The sequence below is a fragment of the Triticum aestivum genome, chromosome 6D, assembly GCF_018294505.1.
Source record: "Triticum aestivum cultivar Chinese Spring chromosome 6D, IWGSC CS RefSeq v2.1, whole genome shotgun sequence".
NCBI classification, from domain to species: Eukaryota; Viridiplantae; Streptophyta; class Magnoliopsida; order Poales; family Poaceae; genus Triticum; species Triticum aestivum.
Window position 1 is genome coordinate 18,570,974 of NC_057811.1, and position 27,466 is coordinate 18,598,439.

Below are 27,466 nucleotides of genomic sequence, written 5' to 3' on the forward strand. Positions count from 1 at the left end.
ACGAAATCCACCAGGTTTTGCTTGCCCAAACCCATTCCCACGAGAAAATAGCAAACCCGTCCCCGTCCCCATCAACGTGCACGGGGTTAAATTTTCGCCCGCCCTCTAAACCCGTCGGGTTTTCTAAACCCACGGGGAACTCGTCCCCACGAGCAATCAATGAAAACAACAACATTTGAAAGAAAAACAGGAGCATATTACAGCAGCAGACGACAGCCGGGGAACCATTACAAGGATTCCGGTCTATTGCAGCAAAATTTATTGCTACAACTATGTTTTGTTGCAATAAAACGCAATATTACCACAAATTCTCTCGTTGTGGTAATAGGTCGCACATATTGCCAATACTTAGTTTGGTCACGATAAATAATAACTTTGTTGCAATAGAGGCCTCATATTGCAACAAACTGTATCGGCGCTGCAATATGGCAGCAGTATTGCGACAAACAGATTCTGTTGCATGAGGGCAGTCATTTTGTTGTAATAGAGACTAGGTATTTCAATAGAGTAACTATCCGTGGCAATATTCGGAAAGATATTGCAACACAGGCATGACGTTGCATTAGTTAGAAATATTGTTGCAAAAAAGTGGCTAGCTATTGCAACAAACTAAATCGGCGTTGCAATATGGTAGCGATATTGCGACAAAAAAATTCGGTTGCGCGAAGCAGTCATTTTGTTGCAATAGAGACTAGGTATTTCAACAAGATAACTATTCGTGGTAATATTCGAAAAGATATTGCAACATCGGTGTGACGTTGCATTAGTTGCAAGTAAATGAGTGGATAAATATATTATTCGAATTTATAGATATTAAGTTTTATTTTTTGCAAGCTCTAAGGAGTAACTAAATTATTTTTAAATTGCACCAATTTTAATTAACCAAGACTATGGAAAAACTTTATAAATGGATAGAACACACTTTCTTGATAGGAATACATATTTAACTCGTTACATTTGGATTTGAAATGGCCAAGAAATGTTCGCCTATGTAAAAAAAAATACTTGTTGACAAGTTCCAAAAAACATGTACGCAATTTCAAAATGTTTGTGAATTCAAAAAAGATTCAAGAATTTGTAAAAAAGTTCATGAATTTAGAAAATGTTCGCAACTTAAAAATTTGGTGAACATTTTTTCAATTTTGTGAACAAATTTTAAATTCGAAAAATGTTCACCCCAATTTGTAAAAATGTTTACCATTTTGAAAAAAAAATCATGAATTTTAAAATATTCGAAATTTCAAAAAAATTGTACGTACTGAGTGCAGGGGGTTACACACCAGGCCGCTCACACCAAATAGGAGATCGCCAAAAAAATGAACACGAACAAAAAACTAGAGCACACAGAAGACAACTGGGCCATAGCTTTAAAACAAAAAATACAGGCCCGTCCAGCCCGAAAGAAAAGACTATCTATACCTATACTATACCTACTATTAAAAGGGTATTCTTGGTTTTGTCCCGTTTTGTTTGGTCCCGTTTTTTCGTACCTTCGTCCGTCCGTCTTTCCTTTTATCGTACGTCAAGAGTGCCTTCGTACGTCCCGATCGATTGTTTTTGGCTTCTGGTCTGTTCACCCAGCGCTTGGCTGGGCCTCAGCCCGTTAAATTAAACACGGCTGAACCGTGCGATGTAAGCTGGCCCAGCTATCAGGCCTGCCGCGTGCTATAAGCCGGCCCAACTACACTGGCAGCCCACGCAAAAAATAAGCGTTTCAATCATGGGTACATACCATCTAGCTACGTCACTTTTGTGTTAGATAGAGACGCAAAGATTGGTTTTGTTTAGTCCCACCTTGCACACAATACAACCAGTTTATATACATTTTTAAGTTTCCTGGTTATCAAGGAGTTGTCCCAGGAAATAAAGAAAGGAGAATTCAAGGAAGGAAAGGAAATTGAGAAACGGAAAATAATCAAGGGAAAAATCATGCCACCTTTCAAAAAGTAAATAAGGAAAGCGAATTTTTTTTGTGAGCTTTTGACGCCCGACAAAACCACAGTTGTTGAAATTCTAATGCAAGGCTTGCTTCCTGCTGCGTTGGGGATTTTTCTATGTCCATGTTGAGTTGTCGGTGAAACGAAGAATGTTAACGAAAAAATAAATATCATATATGAATTTGTTTTTAACAAGAACCGTGGTGAGCCCCAAACACTATTTTAGTACAATATTTTTAAAATCTAGAAAATATACAAATATCCCCACTCGAACAAGCCCAAACATATAATAGTTGTTGCGAAGGTATGCTATCTCTCTCCGAATTTTGTGAGCGGTATTGGCTAAACTTTACCGAGTTCCTAATTTCTTTTAAGGAGAAGTTCATAATTTTATTTTGTTTCATGGAGGAAAGTATGTTGATGTAGGTAAAGAAATATTCTATAAGATTAGCATGTCCTATTTCGATAATTTTGGATCTTAAAAAAAATGACTAAAATTTGCATGAACAACGAATGTATTTTTGCACATATTATTATAAATAAACTTGAATATAAACTGTTTTTCCCGTTGCAACGCACGGGCATTTATGCTAGTGTATACCTAAATGGATTTCTGTTGCTAAAAAACTTAAATAGATTTCTTTTCACCCAAAAAAAACCTAAATAGATTCCTAATAGAAAAGACTAATATATAAGAAGTGCATCTCCAGATATATAGCACATACACGCTTTGTCTGGTGGTTAGCATGTGCTTCACCAGCGCACAGGTTTCAAGTTCGACACCCCCACGTGCTGTTTTTTTTCTTTTATTTCTCATATATCCCACTGACATATGGGCCCATTCAGACGAGCAGGACCGGGCTAACTGTCATACTGCAGAATACACTGTACATGGTTTGCATTGTTTGACAAAACTCCCAACAATGTTCAGAAAAATGTTTATTCCCATTCTAAATATAAACGTGACATTTAACGGAATACTCACATATTTCCAAATAATGTATGTGAAATTTTCCAAAATGTTTATACAATGTAAAAAAATTGCATAGTTTACAAATAATGTATGAGAAATTTTCAAATGTTTTTACAATGTAAAAGAAAAGTTTGCGTAGTTTGATAAAATTCCCAATAATGATGGACTAATAGTTATTTTGGAACTCGTCGACAAGTTTTTTTTGCATAGGCGAACATTCCTTGAAATTGGGGAACAAATTTTGAAATTCAGAAACATTTTTTGTGAAGAATATTTTTTAAATTCACGAATTTTATTTCAAATCGGCGAACATTTTTATAAAATTGAAACATTTTAAACAAATTCCGAAAAATTGTTTTGAATATTTTGAAAAAATATCATGGACATTTTTTGTGGACACGAACTTTATTTTTCTATCATGAATTTTTTTGGAAGCGATGAACGTTTTTTATAAAATTCATGAACATTTTATGAATTTACGAAATTTTTAAAAGACAAGTATATCTATATAATAGACAATGCATCCCCATATTAAACATATCACGGATTTGGCATGGTGGGAAGCGATGAATGTTTTTGAAAAAACTCATGAACATTTTTAAAATTTATGAAATTTTTAAAAGACAGGATATCTATATAATAGACGATGCATCCCCATATTAAACATATCACGGATTCGGCCTGGTGGCTTGCTTGCCCAACGATGGGGCAGAAGCTTAAGCGTGCGAATCCCCTCGTCGTGTTTTTTCCTTTTATTTGTCAGCACGCTTTTTTCTTTGTATTACTCGGCCCACAGACGAATGGGCCTGTTAGCTATAGAAATACGAGATACTATGTAGCGTGTAGAGTCAGGATTGTTGTTTCAACCTCAGAGACCGTATTGAGCACGTATTTTCTTGTGTCGGGACCGTATTGAAGCACTTTGCAACCAGCAGGACCAAGTTGGACCTCGCCAGCCAGCGACTACGAGGACGATAGATGCAATTATCTCGACTATAAATCGGAGAGAAAGATTTCTATTCTGAAGGATGCGGAACTTAATCAGGAGCAATAATCTACACTGCAGGAGAGTGAGAGTATCAAATAAAGGATTATTACTTCAAAGCAGGAAAGTGACCAGGTGGCAACTCGCAAAAATCAAAAGCCCCAACCCAATCAAATCACGAAGCACTACATAACATATGGACGACTCGAAGATATGGAAAAATCATGTGTGATCGACACACAAAATACATGTCTAAGCCAGCTTGGGTTGTCGCTTCCTGGCGCTGATGGACAGGGTCCACCACACGAGCATAGACCGGAGCGCTCTCAGCGCCCCAATTTGAGGGAGCTTAGAAACATAGAAGATTTGCACATAATTTTCTTGCTGGCCGGATGAGATTTATTTTGTGTGTGAAATGCTAGGACTAAATTTAACTTCATTGCAAAGCAATATTTGTTCTCAAAGTTTGAATTTTGTCATGGCAACTAGGAAGTAAACAAAGATACACAATATTTGAAAAATGTTACGGATACTTGCAAAGTTTGATGGTCAAATAACATTCGAGGAGTTCCGTACAAAAAAGACAAAATCACTGAAAATTAGTTGAAATGTAAGTGCGCTATTTGAGCATATTTTGTAATTTTGTCTTTTTGGTACAGAGCTCCTCGAATGTTATTTAACCACCAAACTTTGCAACCACCCTAGCATTTGTTGATGATCATTCCCACAAAGTTTTAGAATTTTTTTGAAATGTTTTCCTATGTTTTCTTGCGTGGGTGCACCGAAGGTGGGTGCAACCACTACTTTCCCTTTCAGTAGACACTGAAATATTATATTTCGGCCAAAATATTTCAGCAATTTCAGAAGTTCACAGGAAATCAATTTTTTTTTCTCGAAAATTTCAACTATTTTACTAAATTCAAGTGAATATTTCGGCCCTGTGGCTGAAATGCAAACTGAATTTCATTGAATTTTAGTGATTTCGGTTGGTGCTGAATTTTTTTGAAACTAAAATTGAAAACTATTGTTGGCATGGACGTGCAAAATGGGGAGACAAGGGGCGGGGAATGAAATGACGGACGCTTCTTCAAAACAAACACCACCATGTAATATTTCACCCGCAAAAAGTAAAATATTTGCGGGTGAAATATTTTGTTTTGAAGAAGCGTAATTTCATTCCTTCACCCGCAAAAAGTAAAATAAGAAATGAAATCAACACATTTATCCGAACAATGTTGAGCAATTTTTAACAAATACATCCTTTTGTTATTACAATGAAATTGCGGACAAGTCCTAACATCTTGCAGTCAACACCCTAAAGCTTTTGTTTTCTTAGAAACAAGGCCAAAATTTCGAAAATGTGTGAGAAATTCAATAGGAAATTTCGGCAGCATAACGGGACGGGTGGGAAAGAATCTCATGGTTAATTTGGAAAACGAAACAACACATGTCTTCTTCTATTTTCTGCACAGCGGCACTACAATCGCTCCATGGCCATGCCTTCTATTTCGTACTTCACATGGAAGGGAAATTACACCGCATGTCTTCCTAACTCATCGTTTAGAGAAAATAAGTATTAGAGAGATGACTTCAAGACAGTATCACATCCAATATATCGCTAATTTGGAAAAGTAAATTAAAGGCAACTCTTTTTCTAAAAACCTCAAAGTGATTCATTAAAAATTGTTTAAAGTTCTTGATATGGCAATTACACACAAAATTTTATTCCATTACAATTCAATGGTTGACAAATAATCGTACTACTCTGGCAGCATGGCACTGGCCTTATTGTTCAAATTTTATTATAAATTTGTTTGTTGGTAACATAAAATAAGGTTATATGGGCACCCTTTAATTAACTGAAATTAAAGGCATATGTTTTATGTGACCATGTACTGCACCAGAAGTTTACATATGTTTTAACAGAAAATTATGATAGTCAACTCGAAAACTATTATGATAGTACTACTGATGGATGAGCCCAAACTACCCAAATGTCGAACGTATTGATGAATCAAACAAGAATGCAGTGCTACCATGTGTTAAAACAACATCTCAATGCTAGTCAAACAACACATTCTTAGGACACAAAACTAGATCAAGTAGTAACATCGAATAGCTAGTACAAGGAACTCAGAAGAAGTTTATGTTTTACTGTAAGACAAGAGTTTTTAGCAGCAACCCTTGCAGCATCAGTGTTCTTTCTTCAGTTAGAAATAGGTGTAGTTTTCTTCAGTTTCAACGGCTAGACAAGAACTGCATACCAAAAGTTCCCCAAAACATGGACAACTGATGACTTCTCGTGACCTGGAAAGTTGCCAACAGTGATAGGCCCATGGCACTATATAACATAACTGCTAGAAAACAATGATATCTCGTCCGGCTATTACAAAAAGATATTATCTTATTATTTCCATCTAGGTTCCCTTCAGGCTAATAGACAAAAGAAATACACTACATGTCAGCCATAACAAAGTTGTCTGAATGTTTTTTAAACCCCACCCATGTGTTAATTAATTAAAAACAAGATTCTTACAATCGTTCATAACAAAGCTTGCCACACAGGGCGAAACGCTATTACATAACACACCATCAGAAGCACACGCTTTAGGACAAGTCACAAGGGCAGGGAAAATACTTTCATCCTCAACGCCACATATAGAGCACAAATGTGACACCCTTTGGTGATGAGAAACTCTATTTACCTGGACCGCCAAACTATTGGACGCAGCACACCAGACAAAAATTCTTATCTTTTGCGGAACTTTGCCTTCCAAATAACATCCCACAACCTCTTTTCCTCATTAACGACAGTCCTGGACATTCCTGTCTTGCATTTGTAATCCTTTAGATTTAAAGTCAGTCTACATGCACTTTTAACAGAAAATATACCATTTTTCTTAAAGTGCCAAGCAATTAGATCACCCTCACCCACAGACTGAATACGTAAATTTAGTATCTCGTCGGCATCATGGTGATAGAACAAGTGCCTAATTTAATTTTCAGCCCATCTTCTTGTCCAGCTCATGAATAATTCAGACACCATTTCAGTCCAGTTCGATTCTTTTTGGCTATAACTTTTAGGCCCGACTTTCTAGGTAGCTAGTTATCTCTTCGGATATTTACATTTTTACCATCGAAGAAGATGTTGTATTGGCGAATGCAGCTGCTCGGCAGCACCAGGCCACCTCTTGTGGTGGTGTGCATCGCAATCACTCTTAAGAATTTTAGTGTTCGGTAATTAATTCTAGCATAATAGGTTTTTCTTGCTATCGTAAGAATAATTTAATCGTCATTGATCTGCAAACAGGCTCACACAATTGTAAATTAAGCTAGGCCATTGGGTAGGTTCTAAATACACTGAAGAAATTGATTTAGCACATATGTCTTCCCAACCATATGAGGAATAAGGTAGGCAGGCCCAAATAAAATCCCACTTTTTCAAAAAAATGGCACAACTTTAAAACCTTTTTTCTGGGCATTTCATATATTTGCTTTACAAGTTTAAAATGCATGGTAATGTAGAGAACTGAACAAGGAGAGTTGTGAAAAGATCCTCACTATAGCCAGTCTAAGTCAGACTAGGTCAAGCCAAATTTGGAGAATTGGCCTAATTAGGGTCTTCACGAGCTATACGACAAAAATGTTTTAAAAAATAAAATTTTATAGTGAAATTCCTGGGTAGTTGATTTTATACAAATAGATAGTAATACAACCAGACTCCCATCTTTCTCGGTAGCAATAGAAACTTCACAGCCCAGCCGTGATCGTGATTACAACAATGACCATAAAAACCAAATACCAGCTGCATTCGCAAATCAATGAATTTAACACAAAAAGCAAAGGTAAGCCTGAAGAAGAGGAAAAGGCCACCGTCTCCTTCACATGTGAGAGTTGTCGTGGTCTTTTTGTTTCTGTCTCATGGCTAGGACGCCATAAAGCAAAAAAAATATTGACCATCGGCCAGCTCTCTCTCTGATGTCCTGAATTACAGATTATATTTCTTTTTTCTGCTACGTAGAAGCAAGTATCATTCCTTTATCAGCTAGTGAATCTCACAAGCTGATAATTGTAGAGCGAAATCATCATTTAACTGACAAATGGTGTAGTATCAACTTTTTTTAGAAAAGGAGGATGATCCCCGGCTTCTGCATCTGGGCGATGCATATGGCCACTTTATTAATTATTCTCACGAGACCTTACAAAGCCATACAACAGCAAGACTAAAGCCACCGTCTAAGCAACAACCGTCGCTACACCTATCCAATTGATGAAGGGGCGCAGATAGTCTGGGCCTAATACCAAACAGACATCGCAGCCAAACCTAAACATCTAAGACCGGAGGTCCCAACTAGGACGCCTGCCGGGTATGGGGCACCTACCAGTCCGGCACACTCCTCAACCAGGACGCCTGCCGGGTATGAGGCCGCCGCAGCCACCTGCCACCAATCCATCTTCAGAGCTGTACTGTTGCATGTACCGTGCTAGGTCTCTCTGTCATCGACGCCACCACAACGCCCGCAGCGTCGTCCTCCTGCGCGAGTCCATCCTCCCATAGCAAACTCCAAATCTGCACTGCGCCACGCCGTCAAGATCCGTCGCCATCAGTGTGTAGGATGAAGCACCGCTCCACCAAAGAATCCATCCTCTGGTCCCTCAATCACGTGTGTACCTCCAAGAATGACGCCCCCAAGGGAGGAACGACACCAGAGCGCCGCCGTCATCCGATCATTCGATCTAGGGTTTCCCCTGAAGGTAGCAGAGAGTGGCCTTGAACTTCTCCACGGCGATGCCTTCAAAAAGGGAACGACGCAGATAGCACCGCCACCGCCGGCCTTAGCAGAAGCCGAAGGCAGGTTTTCACCCAGATCAGTTCGAAGGGATCCAACTCTCGTGCCCGGGCCGCCGTCACCACCAGCACCACCAGGCAGACCCTGGAGTACCGGCAGATGAGCGAACCGCCGGCACCACCGCATCCAAATCGCCGGCCAAGCCGGGCCGCCGCCATCCCCCGTGCCGTCCGGGTCAGAGACGGAGCCGCCGACCGCGCACAGAGACCATCGCCGCCTGCACACGCCAGAGCGCCGCCGAGAGCCCAGCGCCCGCCACCGCTTGCCGAAGCCAACCGCCGCCCGAGCACTGGCGCCACCATGGAGTCAGATCGGGGGGGGGGGGGGGGAAGACGTCGCGTGCCAACCACCCTCGCGGACCCCGCCGCACGCCCGAGCGTCGGCGCCACCGCGGCGCCATCAGATCGGAAGGAGGACAAACCCGCGCCTCGCCGCCCAGCGCAGACTACGCCGCCACCGCCACCACCAAGCAGGGGAGCCCCGCCCAGATCCGCCGGCGGCCCGACCTGCCGCCGAGCCGAGCGCCGCCGCGAGGGCAGGCCGTCCCGCGCCGCCCAGGAACCTCGTGAGGAGGGAGGGAGCCCCGCCGCCGCCGACGCATGCGCGGGCTTTGCCCGGCGGCGAGGGAGAGGTAAGGCGAGAAAGGGGAACGGTGGCGGCGATCTAGGGTTCCGCCCGGACCGCTCGTGGGAGCGGCACGGGGGACGGAGGTTGAGTTGGCCAAACAGGCAAATGGTGTAGTATCAATGGATCCTTCTCAACGTAAACGTTACCATGATCGGGTTAGGCATATGCAGATGACACCACATCAGATAAAAAATCGTTTGCAAAGAATCGTGAGTACAAACGAATCAAGCGAGGTGCAATGTGCATTCCGTAATAGGGGAGATCGGTATGAGTGCCAACGAAGACACACACTTGGCAATTGAATCTTCTATAGTGACAGAAGGTATTTTATGGTGTGTTATTAAAAAAATCATCTTTCCTATCCATGATTATGTGATGACATTAGATGTATTTTTTCTGCTACGTAGAAGCAAGTATCATTCCTTTATCAGCTAGTGAATTACATATTAAGTTCGAGCATTGAAGTCGATGATATCTGTACAGTTGCCAAACAGGAGGAGTGCAGTATTTCCCCTTGTGTTTCCTTTTCAGGACAAGTGCCTCATATTATGGTTTCTGTAGGAACTCAAAGAACCCTTTGATGCTCCTACATGGCTAGTTTGCTAGTAATTGATGTTATCACACAAGAGAGAGCACCAATGCGTTTGCCAGGAGGAAGATGACTCGAATCGTGGCAGTGCGGGAGGGTGTGGAAGAAGAATGGATCCCCATGAATCCAATCCAATGAGAGGAAGAAGAATCCCACACATTCACCTTGGCCGCCGCAACCAAACAGGGTGGCCACATGTCGGCGGGCATCCCAAACTGCATGCACACAACGAAGCAACCAGATGCGGATCGTCCGTGGATCATATTCATACATAACCCTGCTTCAAGTTCCATCGTCAAGGTCTTGTCTTGCATACATACCCCTGCTCCTCCGTGGATCAGATTCATACATACCCCCTGCTCCTCTTACACGCATTCATGTTTGCTGACCGCCTAGGCACCTGCCCGGCATTCACACTAGCGCATCGACTGAAAAGGTTACTCCGGCCGCTACCCGCATTGAAGCAGAGTTGGTCCACATCAGACGAAGGCGGCTGAGCGTCTGCGTCGGTTATGTTGTATTTTATGATTTTTGGTTTTCACATCACCTTGTTATCGAGAATTTGAAACTATTTTAAACCATTAGTTATGTTAATTTTTGATTGCAGCTAGCTTCGTATTTGAATTTATGGGTTTTGATTGAAAGGGCTTCCATTTGTACATTAATTTTTTAAGAACTTGAATGTTTCGCTCTGGGGAAGTTCATTTCCTAGATTCGCCACGGTCATGTGACACCGGAAGATGGGCGGTCGGGTAGATGGAAGCATGGAGGACGTTCCGCGAGGAACTTTGGCACGGGAAGCAGGCTCTTTCCTTGTGGATTACATAAGGAAGGAATGTAATCCTGCTGCTAGTTGATGAATTAATAAAGATCTTGATTATTTAAAAAAAATCCTTGCAGTCACGTACCAGCACTTTTTTGTTTTGAGGTTAGTCACTTAGGAGTACATTTTTTTAGAGAAAGTACCACATATCCATTATTAAACAAACAAATTATATTGAGTACATTTGCCCAATCTAACCATCGTCCATCGTCGATTACCGCCGCCACCATGGCACCACCGGAGAAGATGTGAGCAACTTACAGATCCAGGTCTAAAAGAACGGCATTGCAAACCACACTGCTTTGTGAACCGATTAAACGGCCCACCGGAGATGACGAAACCGAGTCTTTGTGGCACGTCGATCGGGGATCATCCTGAACTCTGCCAGGTCCTGACGGCGGCGTCTTGTACTTGCGATTCTTTCTTTTATAAAGCTATGGTACGCAATTTGCATATTCTAAAAAAACATATGCTTGCTTCTAGCACCTCTTCTTCTGTTTTTGATTTTATTAGGTTAGTCACGAACTAGTACTTGAGATGCATGCGTTTGAAGACAAAAGAGGAAGAAGATGCATGCATTTGAGCGGCGAGTTTCTAGATGCAAAGAAGAACAATTATAGGGTTCACATGTTCTTGTACTACTACATCAGACATGACGATCTGATCAACTCAATAAATTTGGCTTGAGCATGGCGGACAACAATAATGAGCTTAACGAACTCTCTGATCCCCTTTCCCAAGCAATTTGAGCCGACAACGTCTGCGGTTTTCCAGATCAGAATCTTCCAAGCAAAGCCCAGAGGCGTCAGCCTCAGCAGGCATTTTTTTATGGACCAGGCGTCTGTTTGACCTGGAATCGTCTTCCTAGCTCTTGTTATCGTTTGTTTTCGCATCTTCCTATCCATTTCCATCCATGAACTGGTAACGTGGTGAGTACATCGCGTAACCGGCGAGTATGCTTTTCGAGGGAAGTGGAACCTGTGCTAGATGTGCTCAGGAGGGCCACACGACGCAGGCCTTGTCAGCACATGCAACATAAAGTGGTCGCCTCATGGTCTGCCACACGTCCCCCAATAATTGAACAAACGTGTTGAAGGAGTTACCGGACCAAGCAAACGCTACTGGAAATTTCGTATACATTAGGTGTCATAGTCTTTGCCGAGAGCCAAAACCACGGGCACCCGATAAAGTAAGAGACGTCAGTTTGAAAGTTTGATGTTCTCCTTTCTCCATAGGCAGGTATTCCTTAAGGCATTTTTCAGAAAAATCTCTCATTCACCTGTAGGGTACTCAAGCTCCAGTCCCTCAAATCCCTCCATTATTTCAACCATCGCGATAATACCAAAGCCATGTGGAAGCGGAAGGCAATGAAAAGCTCCCTCAGCTCGAGGAGGTAAGACAGAGCCGACGGACACCTTCAAGGTCAGGTTATGGCATTTCGCCATTAGCACACAATGTTCATTCTCCGTGATACTATCCACGGGGTAGCGAGGAGCCATGATATCAGGCTGAACGAGCTCCATGGAAGCCACATTGCTTCTCCGCTAAGATGGTGGGGTAGCTTCGGAGGCAGTGTCGAATGAAGGATCTTCGTGCCGCTGATATGGTTGGCCGGTAGCTTGTTGGCTCTCAAGTTCCTCTAGTTTCGCTAATCTTGCATTGATCTTCTGCATTTCGCTTGATTCCTCTTTCTCTCACAGCTTCTATAACCACTGCTGTTAGGAAACCCATGAAAATGGAGCCTGATGTGCCTCGTGTTCGTCCAGGGTGTTCAGGATTCCCGAGGGCCTCTATCAGCTCGTCCTTCTCTCTGTCGGGAATGAACCTCCCTTCCTGCGCTGCCTTGATTGCTTCCTCAAGCTTCTCGACGGGTATTGCAAGTTGAGCGTTCGTCCAAACACACTTCCCTGATTCTGGGTCCAAAGTTCCCCCATCCCCGAAGAACCAAGTCCTTAACCAATTTGGCCAGTGCAATGCCACTAGTTGGACCCCTTTAGCAAGCAGGTCTTGCTCAGCTTTGTCCCACATAGGCCGGACTTCGCTGTAGCCACCTGACCCGTAACATGGTGATATTGCTTCTTCGCAGCATTTTGCTTGTTTGTCAGTGACCTTTGCTTAGCCTTCTCCGATTTCTTGTAGGTCATAAATGCGGGGCAGTGATCTCTTATCTTCTCATATTGATCGATGAGTTCTGAAGTCTCGTCTTTGTCGATAAAAATTTTCTTCAAATATTCCTTCCAGTTCTTGAATAGTTCTGCCATCTTCTTAAGAGCAAACGCACCTTTCGATGTATAACTGGGTTATTCGTATCCTCCGGTAGGCTGAAATTTGTCATCAACGAGGTCCAAAGATCATCTTTCAGTCTATCTTGGACATAAGAAACTTCAGTGTCCTTCTTATTCCATTCTTGGATGCTGATCGAGACGTTGTCCCTAACAATAACTTCGCACTGATGTATAAATTTGATCTTGGTCCGCTTGGGAGCAATCGATTGGCCATCTCGAGCAACTTCTTCCATCGTGAACCTTTCATCCTAGCCCAACAATTTCTTCGGGCTTCGTCTCCTTACCGAAATTTGGCTCGATCCGGAGGGCTAAAAGAAGAAAAAAGCGTCAATATATGTACATACAAAACAATTAATGCATCTAATCAGTAGAGAGAGTAAATAATAAGCATTGGTAATTGGAAGCATGTAGGAGAATCACCTTGTCGTGTACTACCGCTGCATCCCATGTAGGAGAATCACCTTGTCGTAAAACAGATCTTCCTCGAACCGTAAACGCGTTATGTGGGTCGGCATTATACGGGGTCGGCTAGAAATGCTTTTAGTCTGGTTTCGTGGGGTCTATGCATTACAACGAAAAATTACCTGCAAATGGAGCAGAGTTTTTACCAGTGGCAGCGAATACGAGATCAAATCACCGTTTTGAAGAGCAAGGCGACGAAGAAAGTTGGACACCCATCCCACATCTGGGAAGGCTTGGTTTTTTACTTTCAGTGTAATTTTGTTGAACTCAGAGGAGACTGGTCAACCCTCGGCCCTAACGAATCCCGTCGTCTCTGCCTCAAAGTGTTGTTCGTTGTGCTGCTCTCTCTTTTACACACACAAAATTAACCGATTCAACACCTAGCTGTCATGATGTGGTTCACCGTTGACACACACATGTAACCGGTAGCATCGCATCATCCCATTCCCATGAACGCTGAGTTTCTAGAAGAAAAAAAGAACAATGAGTTTCTAGAAGCGAAAAGGAACAATGAGTTCCTAGAAGCGAAAAAAAGAACAATCCTACAATCATCCACTTGCATGTTAGCGAGCGTCATCCCTCGTGTCATCATTACAGTCAAACAACGTTCTTCTAGTACATGAGCGCCATATACTCTGCTATCAATCAACAACAATAATGAGCTTAACTAAACTTTTTCTTGAGTGCGTCTGTGTGTGTGTGTGTGTGTACGTACTGACGAGACGTCTTCATTAGTTGATCCAACATTCGGGCTGACAACGTCAGCAGTTTTCCAGATCAGAATCTTCCAAGCAAACCCCAGAGGCGTCAGCCTCAGCAGGCATTTGTTTATTGACGAGGCGTCTGTTTGACATGGAATCGTCTTCCTAGCCCGTGTTATTATTTGTTTTCGCATCTTCCTATCCATTTCCATCCATGAACCCGTAGGTACTAGTCTACGCACTCAGACTGGCCCACGGCGCTGACGTTGCAACACATAAAGCTCGGGCCAGAGACGAGTAGGAGGTCAGAGTTCACACTCAGACGTGCGGCAGAACTGTAGTTGAGAAGCAACAAGAAACAGCTCATACTTGATCGCGTGGAGATCGTTCGTTCAATCAGCTTGGATTGATTTCATGGCGCGCGGGAAGGTGGCCGAGTGCATACGGAAGCGTGCGATGCAGAGGAAGTCAGCGGGCAGGCGCCGGAGCAAGGAGAGCGGGGCGTCCGAGCCGATACTGCCGTGGGAGGCGGGGCCGAAGAGCTGGAGCAGCTCCAGCGGGGCGCCTAGCGGGAGCGGGAATGATACGTTCGAGTGCGCCGGTGGCGGTGCGTCACCGGCGCACTCGAAGTCCTGGGCGAGCGCCTTCTTGTCGGCACTTTTGCGGTGGCGGCGGCTCGTGAACGTGCTGGCCGTGCTGTGGGAGCAGGTGGTGTACCACATGATGTGGCTGGTGGAGTCCGTGGTGTTGGTGGGAAGGCTCTGCTTCTTCCTCATGCGCTTCGGCTTCAAGCAGCTCTGAGTCCATTCTCCCCTTGCCGCCAAGGAGTTGAGGGTGGAGAAGCAGATTGCGTTGACTTTTTTTCCCCTTCAATTTTCTTAATTTTGTGCAGACTCGTTTGCCGTTTTTCCGAGGCGTTCAATCCCTAAAGTTGTACATGCCCTTCAGCCCCACTTCTGTGCATAAAGAAATTTCTTCGTTGGTTCAGCTAAATGTATATGTCTCATGATCATAAGATATTCATGTATTTCTTTTTCTTCTTCTGAGCGGATCTTATTTGATCAGAATAGAACGCACGGCCGCCGCATCGTCCTCCATGCCTCCATGGGCATTACGGGTGAACCCTAGCCGCCGCGCCATCGGGAGGCCTTCCTCCACCAGCTCTCGCACCACCACCACCAGAGGGCTGGGCGGCAAAGCCGGACCGGGCCCCGGGATGGTGGCGGCGGGGCAGATTCATCCCCGTCTAGCGCTGCGTTCCCCTCCCCACCACCTTCCCCGAGATCCCATCATGGTGCGGCTAGGGGTACCCACTCCGGCGGTTGCGACTAGTCGGGCGAGTGTCGTGGCATCCTTGGTGAGGCGCATCGCTTTCGCTGCGTTGCCCGCCCTCTACCTTGCGAGCTCACATTCCTGGATGTCGAGCCGCAATGCGACAGTGGAGGGTGCCTATCTCCGTCGAAGTCAAGGAACGGCGGTTGGCGTTGCGGAGGAGGTCGTCCCCCGAGCCGGAGGGCAGCGTGACGGGCGTGGACCGCTAGCCGGACCGGCTAGATCTGGCCTCCGCCGCACGCCGTCCACGCATCATGTGTGTCGCACTGCGAGTTGCCCTTTCCTCATATTCGAGAGTCGCCACCGCAGGCTTGGCGGTGCGGGGACGAGCTCCCAGCACGGCCGGTCGGAGCAGGTGCTTAAGGTGACGTGCGCGGAGCATGACGTGTCGGCAGGTACTGCGATAGGCGTGCATAGCTTGGGCTAAGCCACCGAACCACCGGGGAGGGCGCGGAACACAAGCTCCCGCCTCTAATCATCCGTGACTGGCGGAGGTCAATTTGAACGAGGAGCAGCTCCTCACCTGCAAGTGAGGCTGGATTCCTCCTTGAGAAGCACGTCTCAGTTCATGGTGTCAAACTCGTTGCCAGATCCGTTGCCAGAGCGGACCATCATGGTGTGGTGAGGAGAAGGGATGGGAATCATGTTAGGAAACGTTGCATAGAAAACAAAAAAAAAATCTACACATACGCAATGATCTATCCAGTGGCGGAGCCAAGGGGGGCGAGCAGGGGCCTAGCCCCCCTAACGATCGACAATTTTGCTTCGAGCTACCTGTAATTAGCAATGAGATTGGATCAGTCTACGTACTTGGCCCCCCCCCCCCCCCCTGGCCCAGACGGAGAGAGTAAAACAATTCTGGAGAAAGGAAGGCCATAGAAAAGCCCACTAATGCCGTGGCCTCCTTTTCCATCTACTACGTACTAACTACTAGCCCATTAGGCCATGACGTTACCCTAAAAGAATAGGTTAGCCCTCGTGATTAAAAGCATAATTGGTTTGTTGCCAATATTTGGCTTGCCAAATGTTGGTATTGCCAACTATTGGCAATACCAAGATTTGTCAACTATTGACAATTTTATATGAGATAGGCAAAACAACTCGTAGCCAACCAAGTAGTTGTCAATATTTGGCATTATGCTCTAAGGCTGCCAGCCCGCCGTCGCTGCTCCTTCTTGCCTCACTAACCCTGATTAAATTTAGTCCGATTAAACTAGGCGACACCGGCTCCGCGTTGGGAAATCCTTCATACTACACTCCAATTCTCCGGTGGTCAAGCCAACTAGTCAATTCGACCGGAGTATTGTCTATTAGTCTCTCAATCCCCATCTTATGTACAACGAAATTGTCCATCCAATTTTTAATTATCTTGATTGTGTGATCTACTATGCTATTGATTTTTAATTTCTTTGATTGTGTAATCTGCAGAACGGTTATGAATAGAACAACGTCGCCAAACATCTTAAGGATTAATTCGATTTCTAAGCATGTTGTTTCAGTTGCTCTATCTATTGATAATCTAAAGTGCAAGTTATCAATCCAGTCCAAGGGGAGATGACTTGCTTCAGAATTGCATGATAATTTCCACTAAATTTAATTACCCATCAACTAAGTTATGATCTGAGAAAGTATTTTATTTTTTATTGTATTGAAATTTTTCTGGCTGAATTTAAATGAATACAATTGTATCAATGTTCTAGTTGCGCATACTTTTTTTTAGCACTAGACAAATTTTTTCCGAGTTGCCTTGGCCCCCGCTATACCCAAATCCTGGCTCCGCCCCTGGATCTATCCATGGAGATGCATAGCAACGAGGGGGAGAGTGTGTCTACGTACCCTCATATACCGTAAGCGGAAGCGTTTCTCAATGCGGTTGATGTAGTCGAACTTCTTCGCACTTCAACCGATCAAGTATCAAATGCACGGCACCTCCGTGTTCTGCACACGTTCAGCTCGGTGACGTCCCTCGCCTTCTTGATTCCGCAAGACGTCGAGGTAGTAGATGAGTTCTATCAGCACGACGGCGTGGTGACGGTGATGGTGAAGTGATCCTCGCAGGGCTTCGCCTAAGCACTACGAAAATATGACCAAGGGTGTAAACGATGGAGGGGGCGCCGCACACGGCTAGGCAATTGTCTGGGATATGCTAGCCCCCCCCCCCCCCACATATATATAGGTGGGAGGAAGAGGGGAGAGGCCAGGAGGCGCCCCAAGTAGGACTGGATCCTACTTGGGTTCCTCCTAGGCCAGCCGCACCCCCCCTTCCTTATTTACCAGAGGGGGAAGGAAAGAGGAGGGGGAGGCCGAATCCCTCCCCCCCTTTCCGTTCTCTTCCCCCTTTCCTTCTCCCTTTGGTTTGGCCCATATGGAGGGCGCACCAGCCCCTGGTGGCTGGTGTGTTTCCTCTCTTGGCCCATTAGGCCCATATCTTTTGCCGGGGGTGCCCGGAACCCCTTCCGGTGACCCGATATGTACCCGGTACCCCGGAACACTTTCGGTGTCCGAATACCATCATCCTATATATCAATCTTTACCTCCCGACCATTTCGAGACTCATCGTCATGTCCGTGATCTCATCCGGGACTCCGAAAAACATTCGGTCACCAAATCACATAACTCATATAACACTATATCGTCATCGAACGTTAAGCGTGCGGACCCTATGGGTTCGAGAACTATGTAGACATGACCGAGATACCAAGATCTTTATCGGTCGAACCGTTATGACAACATACATAATTCTCTTTGTCCATCAGTATGTTACTTGCCCGAGATTCGATAGTCGGTATCTTCATACCTAGTTCAATCTCGTTACCGGCAAGTTTCTTACTTGTTCCGTAATACATCACCTTGTGACTAACTCCTTAGTCGTTTGCTTGCAAGCTTATGATGTGTATTACCGAGAGGGCCCAGAGATACCTCTCCGATACTCGGAGTGACAAATCCTAATCTCGATCTATGCCAACTCAACAAACACCTTCGGAGATACCTGTAGAGCATCTTTATAATCACCCAGTTACGTTGTGACGTTTTATAGCACACAAGGCATTCCTCCGGTATCCGAGAGTTGCATAATCTCATAATTGAAGAAATATGTAGTTGACATGAAGAAAGCAATAGCAATAAAACTTAACAATCATAATGCTAAACTAACGGATGGGTCTTGTCCATCACATGATTCTCCTAATAATGTGATCCCGTTATCAAATGACAACACATGTCCATGGTTAGAAAACCTTAACCATCTTTGATCAACGAGCTAGTCTAGTAGAGGCTTACTAGGGACACAGTATTTGTTTATGTATTCACACATGTATTTAAGTTTTGGATCAATACAATTATAGCATGAATAATAAACCTTTATCATGAATAAATAAATATAGAATAACAACTTTATTATTGCTCTAGGGAATATTTCCTTCAGATCGAAGCATACTGGATTGTGAATGGAGCGCTCAACACTGGTCTAGGGTTTTGTTTGGGGTGGTGCGGAGTGGAGTCGGATGGGGCTGGCCTGGGCACATCCAGGCACATCCAGACAGCCCCATATCTGCCACATATGGGTTAGGTTTGGGTAGTGTCGGACAACCCGGACATTTTGGCTTGGCGTGTGGGCCAGTTGGGCGGCCATTTTGTGACCGGGAAATCCAGCCATATGTTTATTAAGATTTTTGTACACAGATGCTCTAAAGGCTCTAAAGTTAAATTTCTTAAAGTAATCTATCATGTAGAATTGCTACAAAATTCCACTAATCATAGAAAATGCAAAAGAATTTAATATAGTAATTCATCTGTATCAGTATTCAATGTATTTTTTATATGTCATTCTGGATAACCCTGAACTTGTGATTGATGTGTATGAATTTCTAATGGTATGTAGGACATTGCACTTTGTAATGTGTGTAACGAACTTGTGATATATGTCTTTGAGAATGAACTTGTGATATATGTAAGGGGTATCGCGAAGATACCAATTACACTTAGGATGCACGTACAAAATGTCGTAACGACATTCAGGATGCACATAGCCAAAGGAAAAAAAATAAAGGTCCCATCACAGTGATCGACTCCTCCCAGCAGCCACACACAAACCACCACCAAATACAGCACCCGAAAAATATAAAAGGTCTTCAAAAGCAATGCCTTTTAAGAACAAGAAAAAAACAATCATACAGACATACAGTTAGCCACCACCTGCATGTTAGCGTCATCGCTCCTGTCATCAGAGTCAAACAATGTTTTTTTACATCAGAGACGATGAAGCGATCAACGGAATAAATTTGGCTTGGACACCACGGCGGCATACTCCAATCAAACAACAATGATGAGCTCAACTTACTGGTCCTAACTAACTAACGAGACATATTAATAATTAGTTAATCAAACTTCTCCGATCCACTTTCCAAGCCATCTATCAGAACGTCAGCATTTTGAGCATTTCTTGAGATCGGAATCTTCCCAGCAAACCCCACAGCCATCGGGCTCAAGCAGAGGCATTCCTTCATTGACCAGGCTTACGTACGTCTGACAAAGAATCATTTTCCTTTATAGTCGCCAACATATAAAGCTCGGTCAGGAGGAGTCAGACATGCAGAGCTGTAGCAAACAAGCAACAAGAACAAGAAGCAACTGACTCGATCGTGTGGAGATCGTTCGATCAACTTGGATTGCCAAGATTTGATGGCGCGCGGGAAGGTGGCCGAGTGGATACGGAAGCGTACCATTCTGAGGAAGCCGGCGGCCAAGCAGCAGAGCAAGAACAGCGGGGCGTCGGAACTGATACTGCGGAAGGAGGCAGCGTTGGAGAGCTGCGGCAGTGCCGCCAACACCTAGGAATGCGGCCGTGAGCGGGAGCGGGAATGGTGCTGGCGGTGGCGGTGCTCTACCGACATTCCAAGTCCCGGGCGAGGGCCTTCCTGTCGGCGCTGATGCGGTGGCGGCCGCGAGTGAACGTGCTGATCGTGCAGTGCGAGCAGGTGGTGTACCACGTGATGTGGCTGGTGGAGTCCGTGGTGTTGGTGGGCAGGCTCTGCTTCTTCCTCATGCGCTTCGGCTTCCAGCAGCTCTGACTTCATTTCTCCCGTTACCGCCATGGCGTTGAGAGTGGAGGACATAGAAGGAGGTTGCGTTAGCTGGATTTCGTTTTCTTTTTCTTTCTTTTGTGTAGATTCGGTTGCCGTTTTCCGAGGCTTTCGATCCGTAAGAAGTTGTATAAATGCCCCCAAGCCCCACTCTTGTGCTTTTTTTTTCGAAAAGGGGACTCCCCGGCCTCTGCATCAGAACGATGCATACGGCCACATTAGATAAATAAAGAGGTTCAATAAGGTCTTATAGTCTGAAACAAAATAACGGCAAGCTCACAAAGAGCCACAACGTCAAAAACAATAGGCCCAAAAGCCACAACCGGCTGGCATAATAAAGATAGGTAAACTAATCACCTATCCTATTACATGACCGCCATCCAAACCGATTGAAGATATTCCGCGCTACCATCTATCAGCGGACAGATCCAGTAACCAAACGCTCCCTGGCCTCCGTCGGAGTGAGTAACGACCACATACGGATAAGCGCAGTAGCCCGGAATAAAACCTGCAAAAAATGAATATTTGTTGTTCTGTTAAAAGCCAAATCATTTCTGTAGTTCCAAATTGTACACAACAAAGCACATACTCCTACGCGAATGTGTCTAGCTGTTTCGGACTCTATCCCAACAAGCCACGTTCCAAATAACGTACTGACCGAATTCGGAGGAGTAATGTTAAAGGCAATATGCACCGTGTGCCACAAAACTCTCATAATCATAAGATGTTCTGGTATCTCTACTTTTAGTCTGTGGTGGCCTCGCCCTCTCTTCTTAGCCGTGCCAAACAAGGCCGTTTGACTCATGTACGGTCGGTGTATTCCTTACTGATGACCTTTAAAAAGATTGGCCGCGTCACGAGCCGTTGGACACACCACACGGTAACCGTCCGATCCACAGGTTGCAATATGGGTCATGTTGTGCTCAAAGACTTGCACGGCGAGTGCTTTGCAACATGCTCAGTCGTCGCCCTCACGCAATATCGGTGCCCTGGGAAACATCTCCGGCAAGCTCGCACTACTGGCGCCTCCCACAACTGCTCAGATGTTGCAAAATGTCGCGTTTGACGGCGTCCCTTTGCAACACGGCGACGCTAAACAGCATTGTCAGCCGATATGCCACTCCGCTAGCAACACGTAGTGACCAGCAACTGACAGTGGTGTTGTTGTAGCCACCCCAGCTCGCTAGCGGTAGCTGGCCTCCTTTGACCGAAAATGTGGCAGCGGTGGTCGGGTTCAGGCGACAGCCCCTGAGCTTGGGAGAAGCGCATCGGCTGGAGAGAGAAGCCCATAATGTAGGCTGAGGAGACAAAGAGAAAAGAGGAGGGGTGCTCTGGTGGTTGTCGGGTGAAGGACAAAGATAGAAGGGAGGAGGCTGAGGAAAAAACAAATGGGCGCGAACCCTTCAGGCGAAGATAAGGTGGGGGAGATATAGTGGTACACGGGGCCCACCAAGCTGCATGGCATACTAACGATGTTGTCGTTCGATCAAAGGAGATATAGTGGGAGTAACAAGGTAATAACATGCATGCCACACACGCAAAATAGATAATGTGGCAAGTAAGTAAAGAGAAGAGAGAGAAATTGAACAATATAATATGTTACCATCACATAGCGTCTCTCAATGAACAATGACTTTCAAAATAGTAATGCGTGTTACCAGTCTAAGTTACTCACCACCATGGCCAGCCTAACAGGAATAATTTTCCATTCTCCAACAATTTGACCACATATATGGTCAACTATAGGACATAAGATGCATAGCACATGTACCTTTATTGAAATTTCCTTTGCAAATAACAAAAGCTATAATGGTAGGCCAGCATCGATTTTAATTTGCAACACGTCGGCCAGAGCAAATACTAGCCGGGTCGCAAGCCGTCCAATGCGTGTGATTCCCACCGTGCAACTCGTTTCTCTCCCCGACCCATCCTATGTTGCAACATGATCCATTTTGCAAACTTCGTCGCAATGTGACCCATGTTGCAAACCCCGTTGCTTCACAACCAATGTTGCGAAAGCACCTCTAGCAAGCCCCCCCCTCCCCCCCCCCCCCTGCATTTTGTAGCATGATCCTTGTTGCAAGCACCTTTGGTGAGTCCTCCTTGCAACACAACCCCCTGTTCCAAAGCACCTCAAGTGAGACCTCCTCCCCCCCCTCTTACATTATTTGTGTTGCCAATTCCGGCGACCACCACAACATCGTAGATGCTCAAGATGAGTCCCAACTGCATATCATCGCCCTGTCGTACTCATTGTAGCAGCGCCGCCCTGCCTTGCGGTCATGCCCATTGCCATTGTATCGGCGCCGAGATTTTTCCCACTTGCAAAAAATGTGTTGTTGTGGGTTGCAACCACAATAGCGGTGGTGGCGGAGCCTTATCTCTCCTTGGTCAATGATGGTTTTTAGCAGTGGTGGTGGGCACAACAACGCTCGACCGATGATGGGGGGTTCGACGGGAGATTTACTAGAGGAAGAAGAAGGCCATGATAGGAAAAATGAGTGGACGGTGCTTCGCTACGAGATAAGGCTTGAAGCCGTTAGTGGTGGGCACGGGATCCCATAGGACACACGTCGCGCGGGGAAGGTGGTCGACGTGTGCCCAATTATCACATGATTGAGCTCGAGGTTTCCCCTTTTAATTTGTGTTGCAAGGTTAGTGTTTCGTTTGGACACATGAACTCAAGAAATAGAAATGGGAAATGTGTAATAATTAAGATGTCATCTATCCTCCAGCAGCCGCCCCTGCTCGGGTTTGCAACAGCGGCGGTTCTCTCCGGCCCCAATGGTTATCCAGGGGTGTGGCTGCTTGCGTGGGCTCAACCGATGGTGCCGGCGGGTTACAACGGCAGGGGAGGAGGAGACGAGATATGGATGACGCGATCGTGAAGAAGATGCATTTGTATTCAGGATAAGGGAGAGAGATACGTGTTGTGCGTTCGACGCGGCTAATTTCGTTTGAGAAACCAATCTGCTGCATTAAAATGTATCCTTTCTTAAGAAGTGGGTTGGAGGGATCTCCTATTCCGTGACTACCGCGAGAAAAAGCGCGAACACGCGCAACCCATGCGACCCTCCCCCGGACCATTTTTGGCCGGCCCATGTGCGGGGCAGGGCGCCCATTTTTCGTTCATTTTTTATTTTCCTATATTTTTTTTCTTCTTTAAATAAAATATTAGTTTCCCAAAATATGTTTATAATCTAAAAAATTCCTAAAATTTCAAAAAGGTTCATAAATTTTAAAAATAGTCTAGGATTTCAAAAAATGTTCACAAATTTGATTAAAAAAATCCAAATTCCAAAAAATGTTCAGTAATTCGAAAACAAATCTTGATTATAAAGATAAGTTCGTCAATATTATTTTTACCAATTTCTAAATCTGATCATTTTTTAAATTTTGAAGAACATTCTTTTATTTTATGAATAAAATTCAATTCAATGAACTGTTTTGAATTTGATAAATATATCTCTAATTCGATGAACAAATTTTTATTTGACGAAATATTTTTAAAATTCATGAATTTTTATTAAAAAAAAGTATGATGAACATTGCCTGAATTGTGATGAAGATTTTTGGTATTTGATGATTAAATTTGAATTCTATTAGCAAATTTTTAATATTATGAATAAAATTTCAACTTGTTGAACATTTCTTGAATTTTCTGAGCAGTTTTTGAATTTGGCGAATATTTTTTGAATTTGATGAACAGAGCGTGTTTATGATTTAAAAAAAAATATTATTTTCAAATGTGAAAATATATCCCCGAAATGACACAAAAGATGAAGGTAAACAGAGAAATAAAAATAAAAGTAAATAAAAACATGAAGAAAAGGTAGAATTGCAAATGAAAAACTAAAATGAAATGCGAATCCGGCAGAAAAACGAAAAAACTGGTCTGCGAAGGTGGTAGGACCTTCCCAAAACCAGAAAACAGATCCTGTGCTGGACGGCTTCGGTGAAGGCACCTACCCTGACGCCTCAGTTTGGGCCCGTACACGGTCGTGTTTCACTGTTTCTTCTCTTTTTCCTGATTAGTTTTCCCTGACGAACGCTTTCCCTACCCTAGCCGCCGCCAACAGCCAGGCGACTAGGGAGGCGATCTCCTTCCACCGATCTTCACCGGCCGGTGCGTTGCCCCCCTCTCCCTCCGCCCGCTGCTTCGCTCTATAGTTAGGTTTTGGATTTGTAGGTCGTGGTGCGTCGCTGGGGTGGTGGGAGCGGCGCACAGACGAATAAATCTGCCTCAGCTTCACTCCCATACCGGCGGTGCCCTTCATGGCGGCGTCTCGGAGTTGATGGCATCGTGTCTCTGCCGATCCTTCAGATCGGCAGCGTTAGGGTTCATGGATGGTGTTGGCGAGGCGGCGGCGACGACTCCATCAGGTGTGTCTCTCCTTCTGCTCTGTCCCCGTTGCTATGGCGTTGTCTCCGACGTCATGGTGGAGCAGGGAGGTTTTGTCGTTCAGGAGTACGCGCAGGCGGTTGTCTACGCAAGTGACAGCTGGAAGATGGAGAATCTTGTGCTGGGTCTGTGGTTGAAGGCTGACAGTTCTGGTTTCCTCCTCCGACGTCGTCGTCATGCGGGGGTGTCAGTTCTGAAGTTCGATGGCGTGTCCGAGGACATATTGCCCCGGTCTGATTCTTTCAACGGCTATGGTTTTGCTTCTGGCAAACTACTTTGGAGGTCCGCAAAGCTGCTGATCAGCGATGGAGCCGCGTTGAGCTTGGGTCGAGAGGTGATCTGTCTTTTTACCCATTGGTGGCTGCTTCCGTGGTGTCGTAGGAGAGGGACAGACGTTGGTATTTTGCATAGGATTTTCCTATCTTTTCAGTCTTGTATGGTCGGTGCTTACGTGCCTTGTAACTTGATCTTTATTTTATATAAATGAGACACGTATTACCATGCAAAAAAAAGATTAGTTTTCCCTTTTTCTGTTTTTTTTGTTTCTATTTCTTTTCTTTCATCTATTTATTTTTTATTTTATTAATTTCATCTTTTCCAAAAAATCATCTCAATTCTAAATATTATTCAAATTTTCAAAATTGTTCATGGTTTTCAAATTTGTTTGTAATTTCCAAAATCTGTTACGATATTTAAATTTTGTATTCATATTTTAAGAACTTGCTAACATTTTTCAAATTTTGTTCAGTCATCTAATTTTTTTCACAATTCTAATAACTTGTGCGGGATTCGAAATTTTTAGAATATTTTCACATTTTGAAATAAATTGTTCAAAGTTTCCAAAACTTGTTCAGTTTTTTTTACAAAAAGTTCAAAATTTAAAAATCATATTCTTCATTAGAGGTTCTTTGAAATTACAAACGAAAATCACATTTGTGAAAAAAATTGGTCACGTTTTAAAAAGTTGCTCAAGTTTTTAAAAAATTTAGTTTTTTTTTTCGAAAATCAATAAACCATTTCGGAGTTCAAATTGGTTCATAATTTCATATATGCTGACATTTCTTGAAAACTGTTGTCCATGTATTGTAAAATTCTGCACGTTTTTTAAAGTTTGTTCACTTTTAAAAAAATCACATTTTAAAAACCCGTTCAGAATTCAAAAAAATCACAACTTTCCACAAAATAAATTTCTATTTTTAATAGGCTTTTACTATATGTAGGTTCTTCAACTTGCTTTTTGGGTGAAAATCGGTTATGGGTAAAGTGGGCCAGCCCATTTTCGCTGCCCTTTAGCGAAAGCTCCCTTGTTTGACGCCTATAGGCATCATACAGGAGCTCCCTCCGTCGACCTGCGCGGTAAATACACACCTGGGTTGGAGCAGTCATGGGGAGTTGACATGGGGTTATGTGCATGGAATAGGCTTTAGGGTAGGCATGTTAGGCTGAATCCTAATTCTGCGGGTGTCCATTTTCGAGCATTGGGCTGCACCAAAATGAGTATAATGAAAATACGTAAGAATACCCTTTTTTGGCTCCCAGGTTCTATGGAGCCTGTAATTTAAAAAAAATTAAAATGGTATTTCAAACTTTGAATTTTTTTTGAAATCATTTCTATGAGTACACATGGACGTTATCTTCGTACCCGTAAAATTTCAATAGATAATATAATATATTATGTGCTGCGAAAAAGACAACAATCGGTCCCAAAACAACAAAATACACAGCCATTTTTGTTCATGTATTTGTCTTTTTTGTATACACCCCATAAAAATACATATAGTCATGAAACCTCATATAGATATAGTAAACATCTATATAAACACTTACAATACCATGCAAAAAATATATAAACACTTACAATCGCTTTTGGAAATTTTCAAGCAATATAAGTTAATATTTTTGAAATTTCGTTACAGCTCTCCTTGGAGCCAAAGCGGGTTTTTTTAGGATAGCCAAAGCGACTTTCTGATATGCACTGCTAAAATTCCTTTCTGCAAATTCTTTGTGAGACCACACTAGATGCGCCCATGTTACATGAGCTAAAACACACATAAAACACCAAAACTAGCGTTTGAACGTCACACATGAATAACACAAGACTTATACAAAGAGAAGAACATATAAGATAGGATCTCATGTTTGTTTTGCACCAAAATTAGGCCCTCTTTGGTTCTAGGATTGGAAGGATTGGAATAGGAGAACTATATAAAGTGTGATGAAACGTATCTCAAATCCTAATGTTTGGTTCACATGATAGGATTTCCTTTTTTTTTTTTGGTTCACAGGATAAATGTCATTTGGCTCACAAAATAGGATTTTTGTCCATTAAGTCTAAGCTCATGTTTCTTTCTCTTTCAAAATATAAAGGATGAGAGTCAATCATGTACAGGAATATGATATATTCCTGTAAACTAAATGG

At 43.8% G+C, this 27,466-nt stretch overlaps 1 protein-coding gene and 1 pseudogene across 1 annotated transcript; both read left to right on the top strand.

Annotated features, from left to right (window-relative positions):
• Positions 1-14,646: 14,646 nt before the first annotated feature.
• LOC123146403 (uncharacterized) lies at positions 14,647-15,033 on the top strand. Its single transcript, XM_044566061.1, has one exon. The coding sequence runs from the start codon at positions 14,647-14,649 to the stop codon at positions 15,031-15,033; it is 387 nt and encodes a 128-aa protein (XP_044421996.1).
• Positions 15,034-20,244: 5,211 nt separating this feature from the next.
• Positions 20,245-20,633, top strand: LOC123143807 (uncharacterized; annotated as a pseudogene).
• Positions 20,634-27,466: the final 6,833 nt, after the last annotated feature.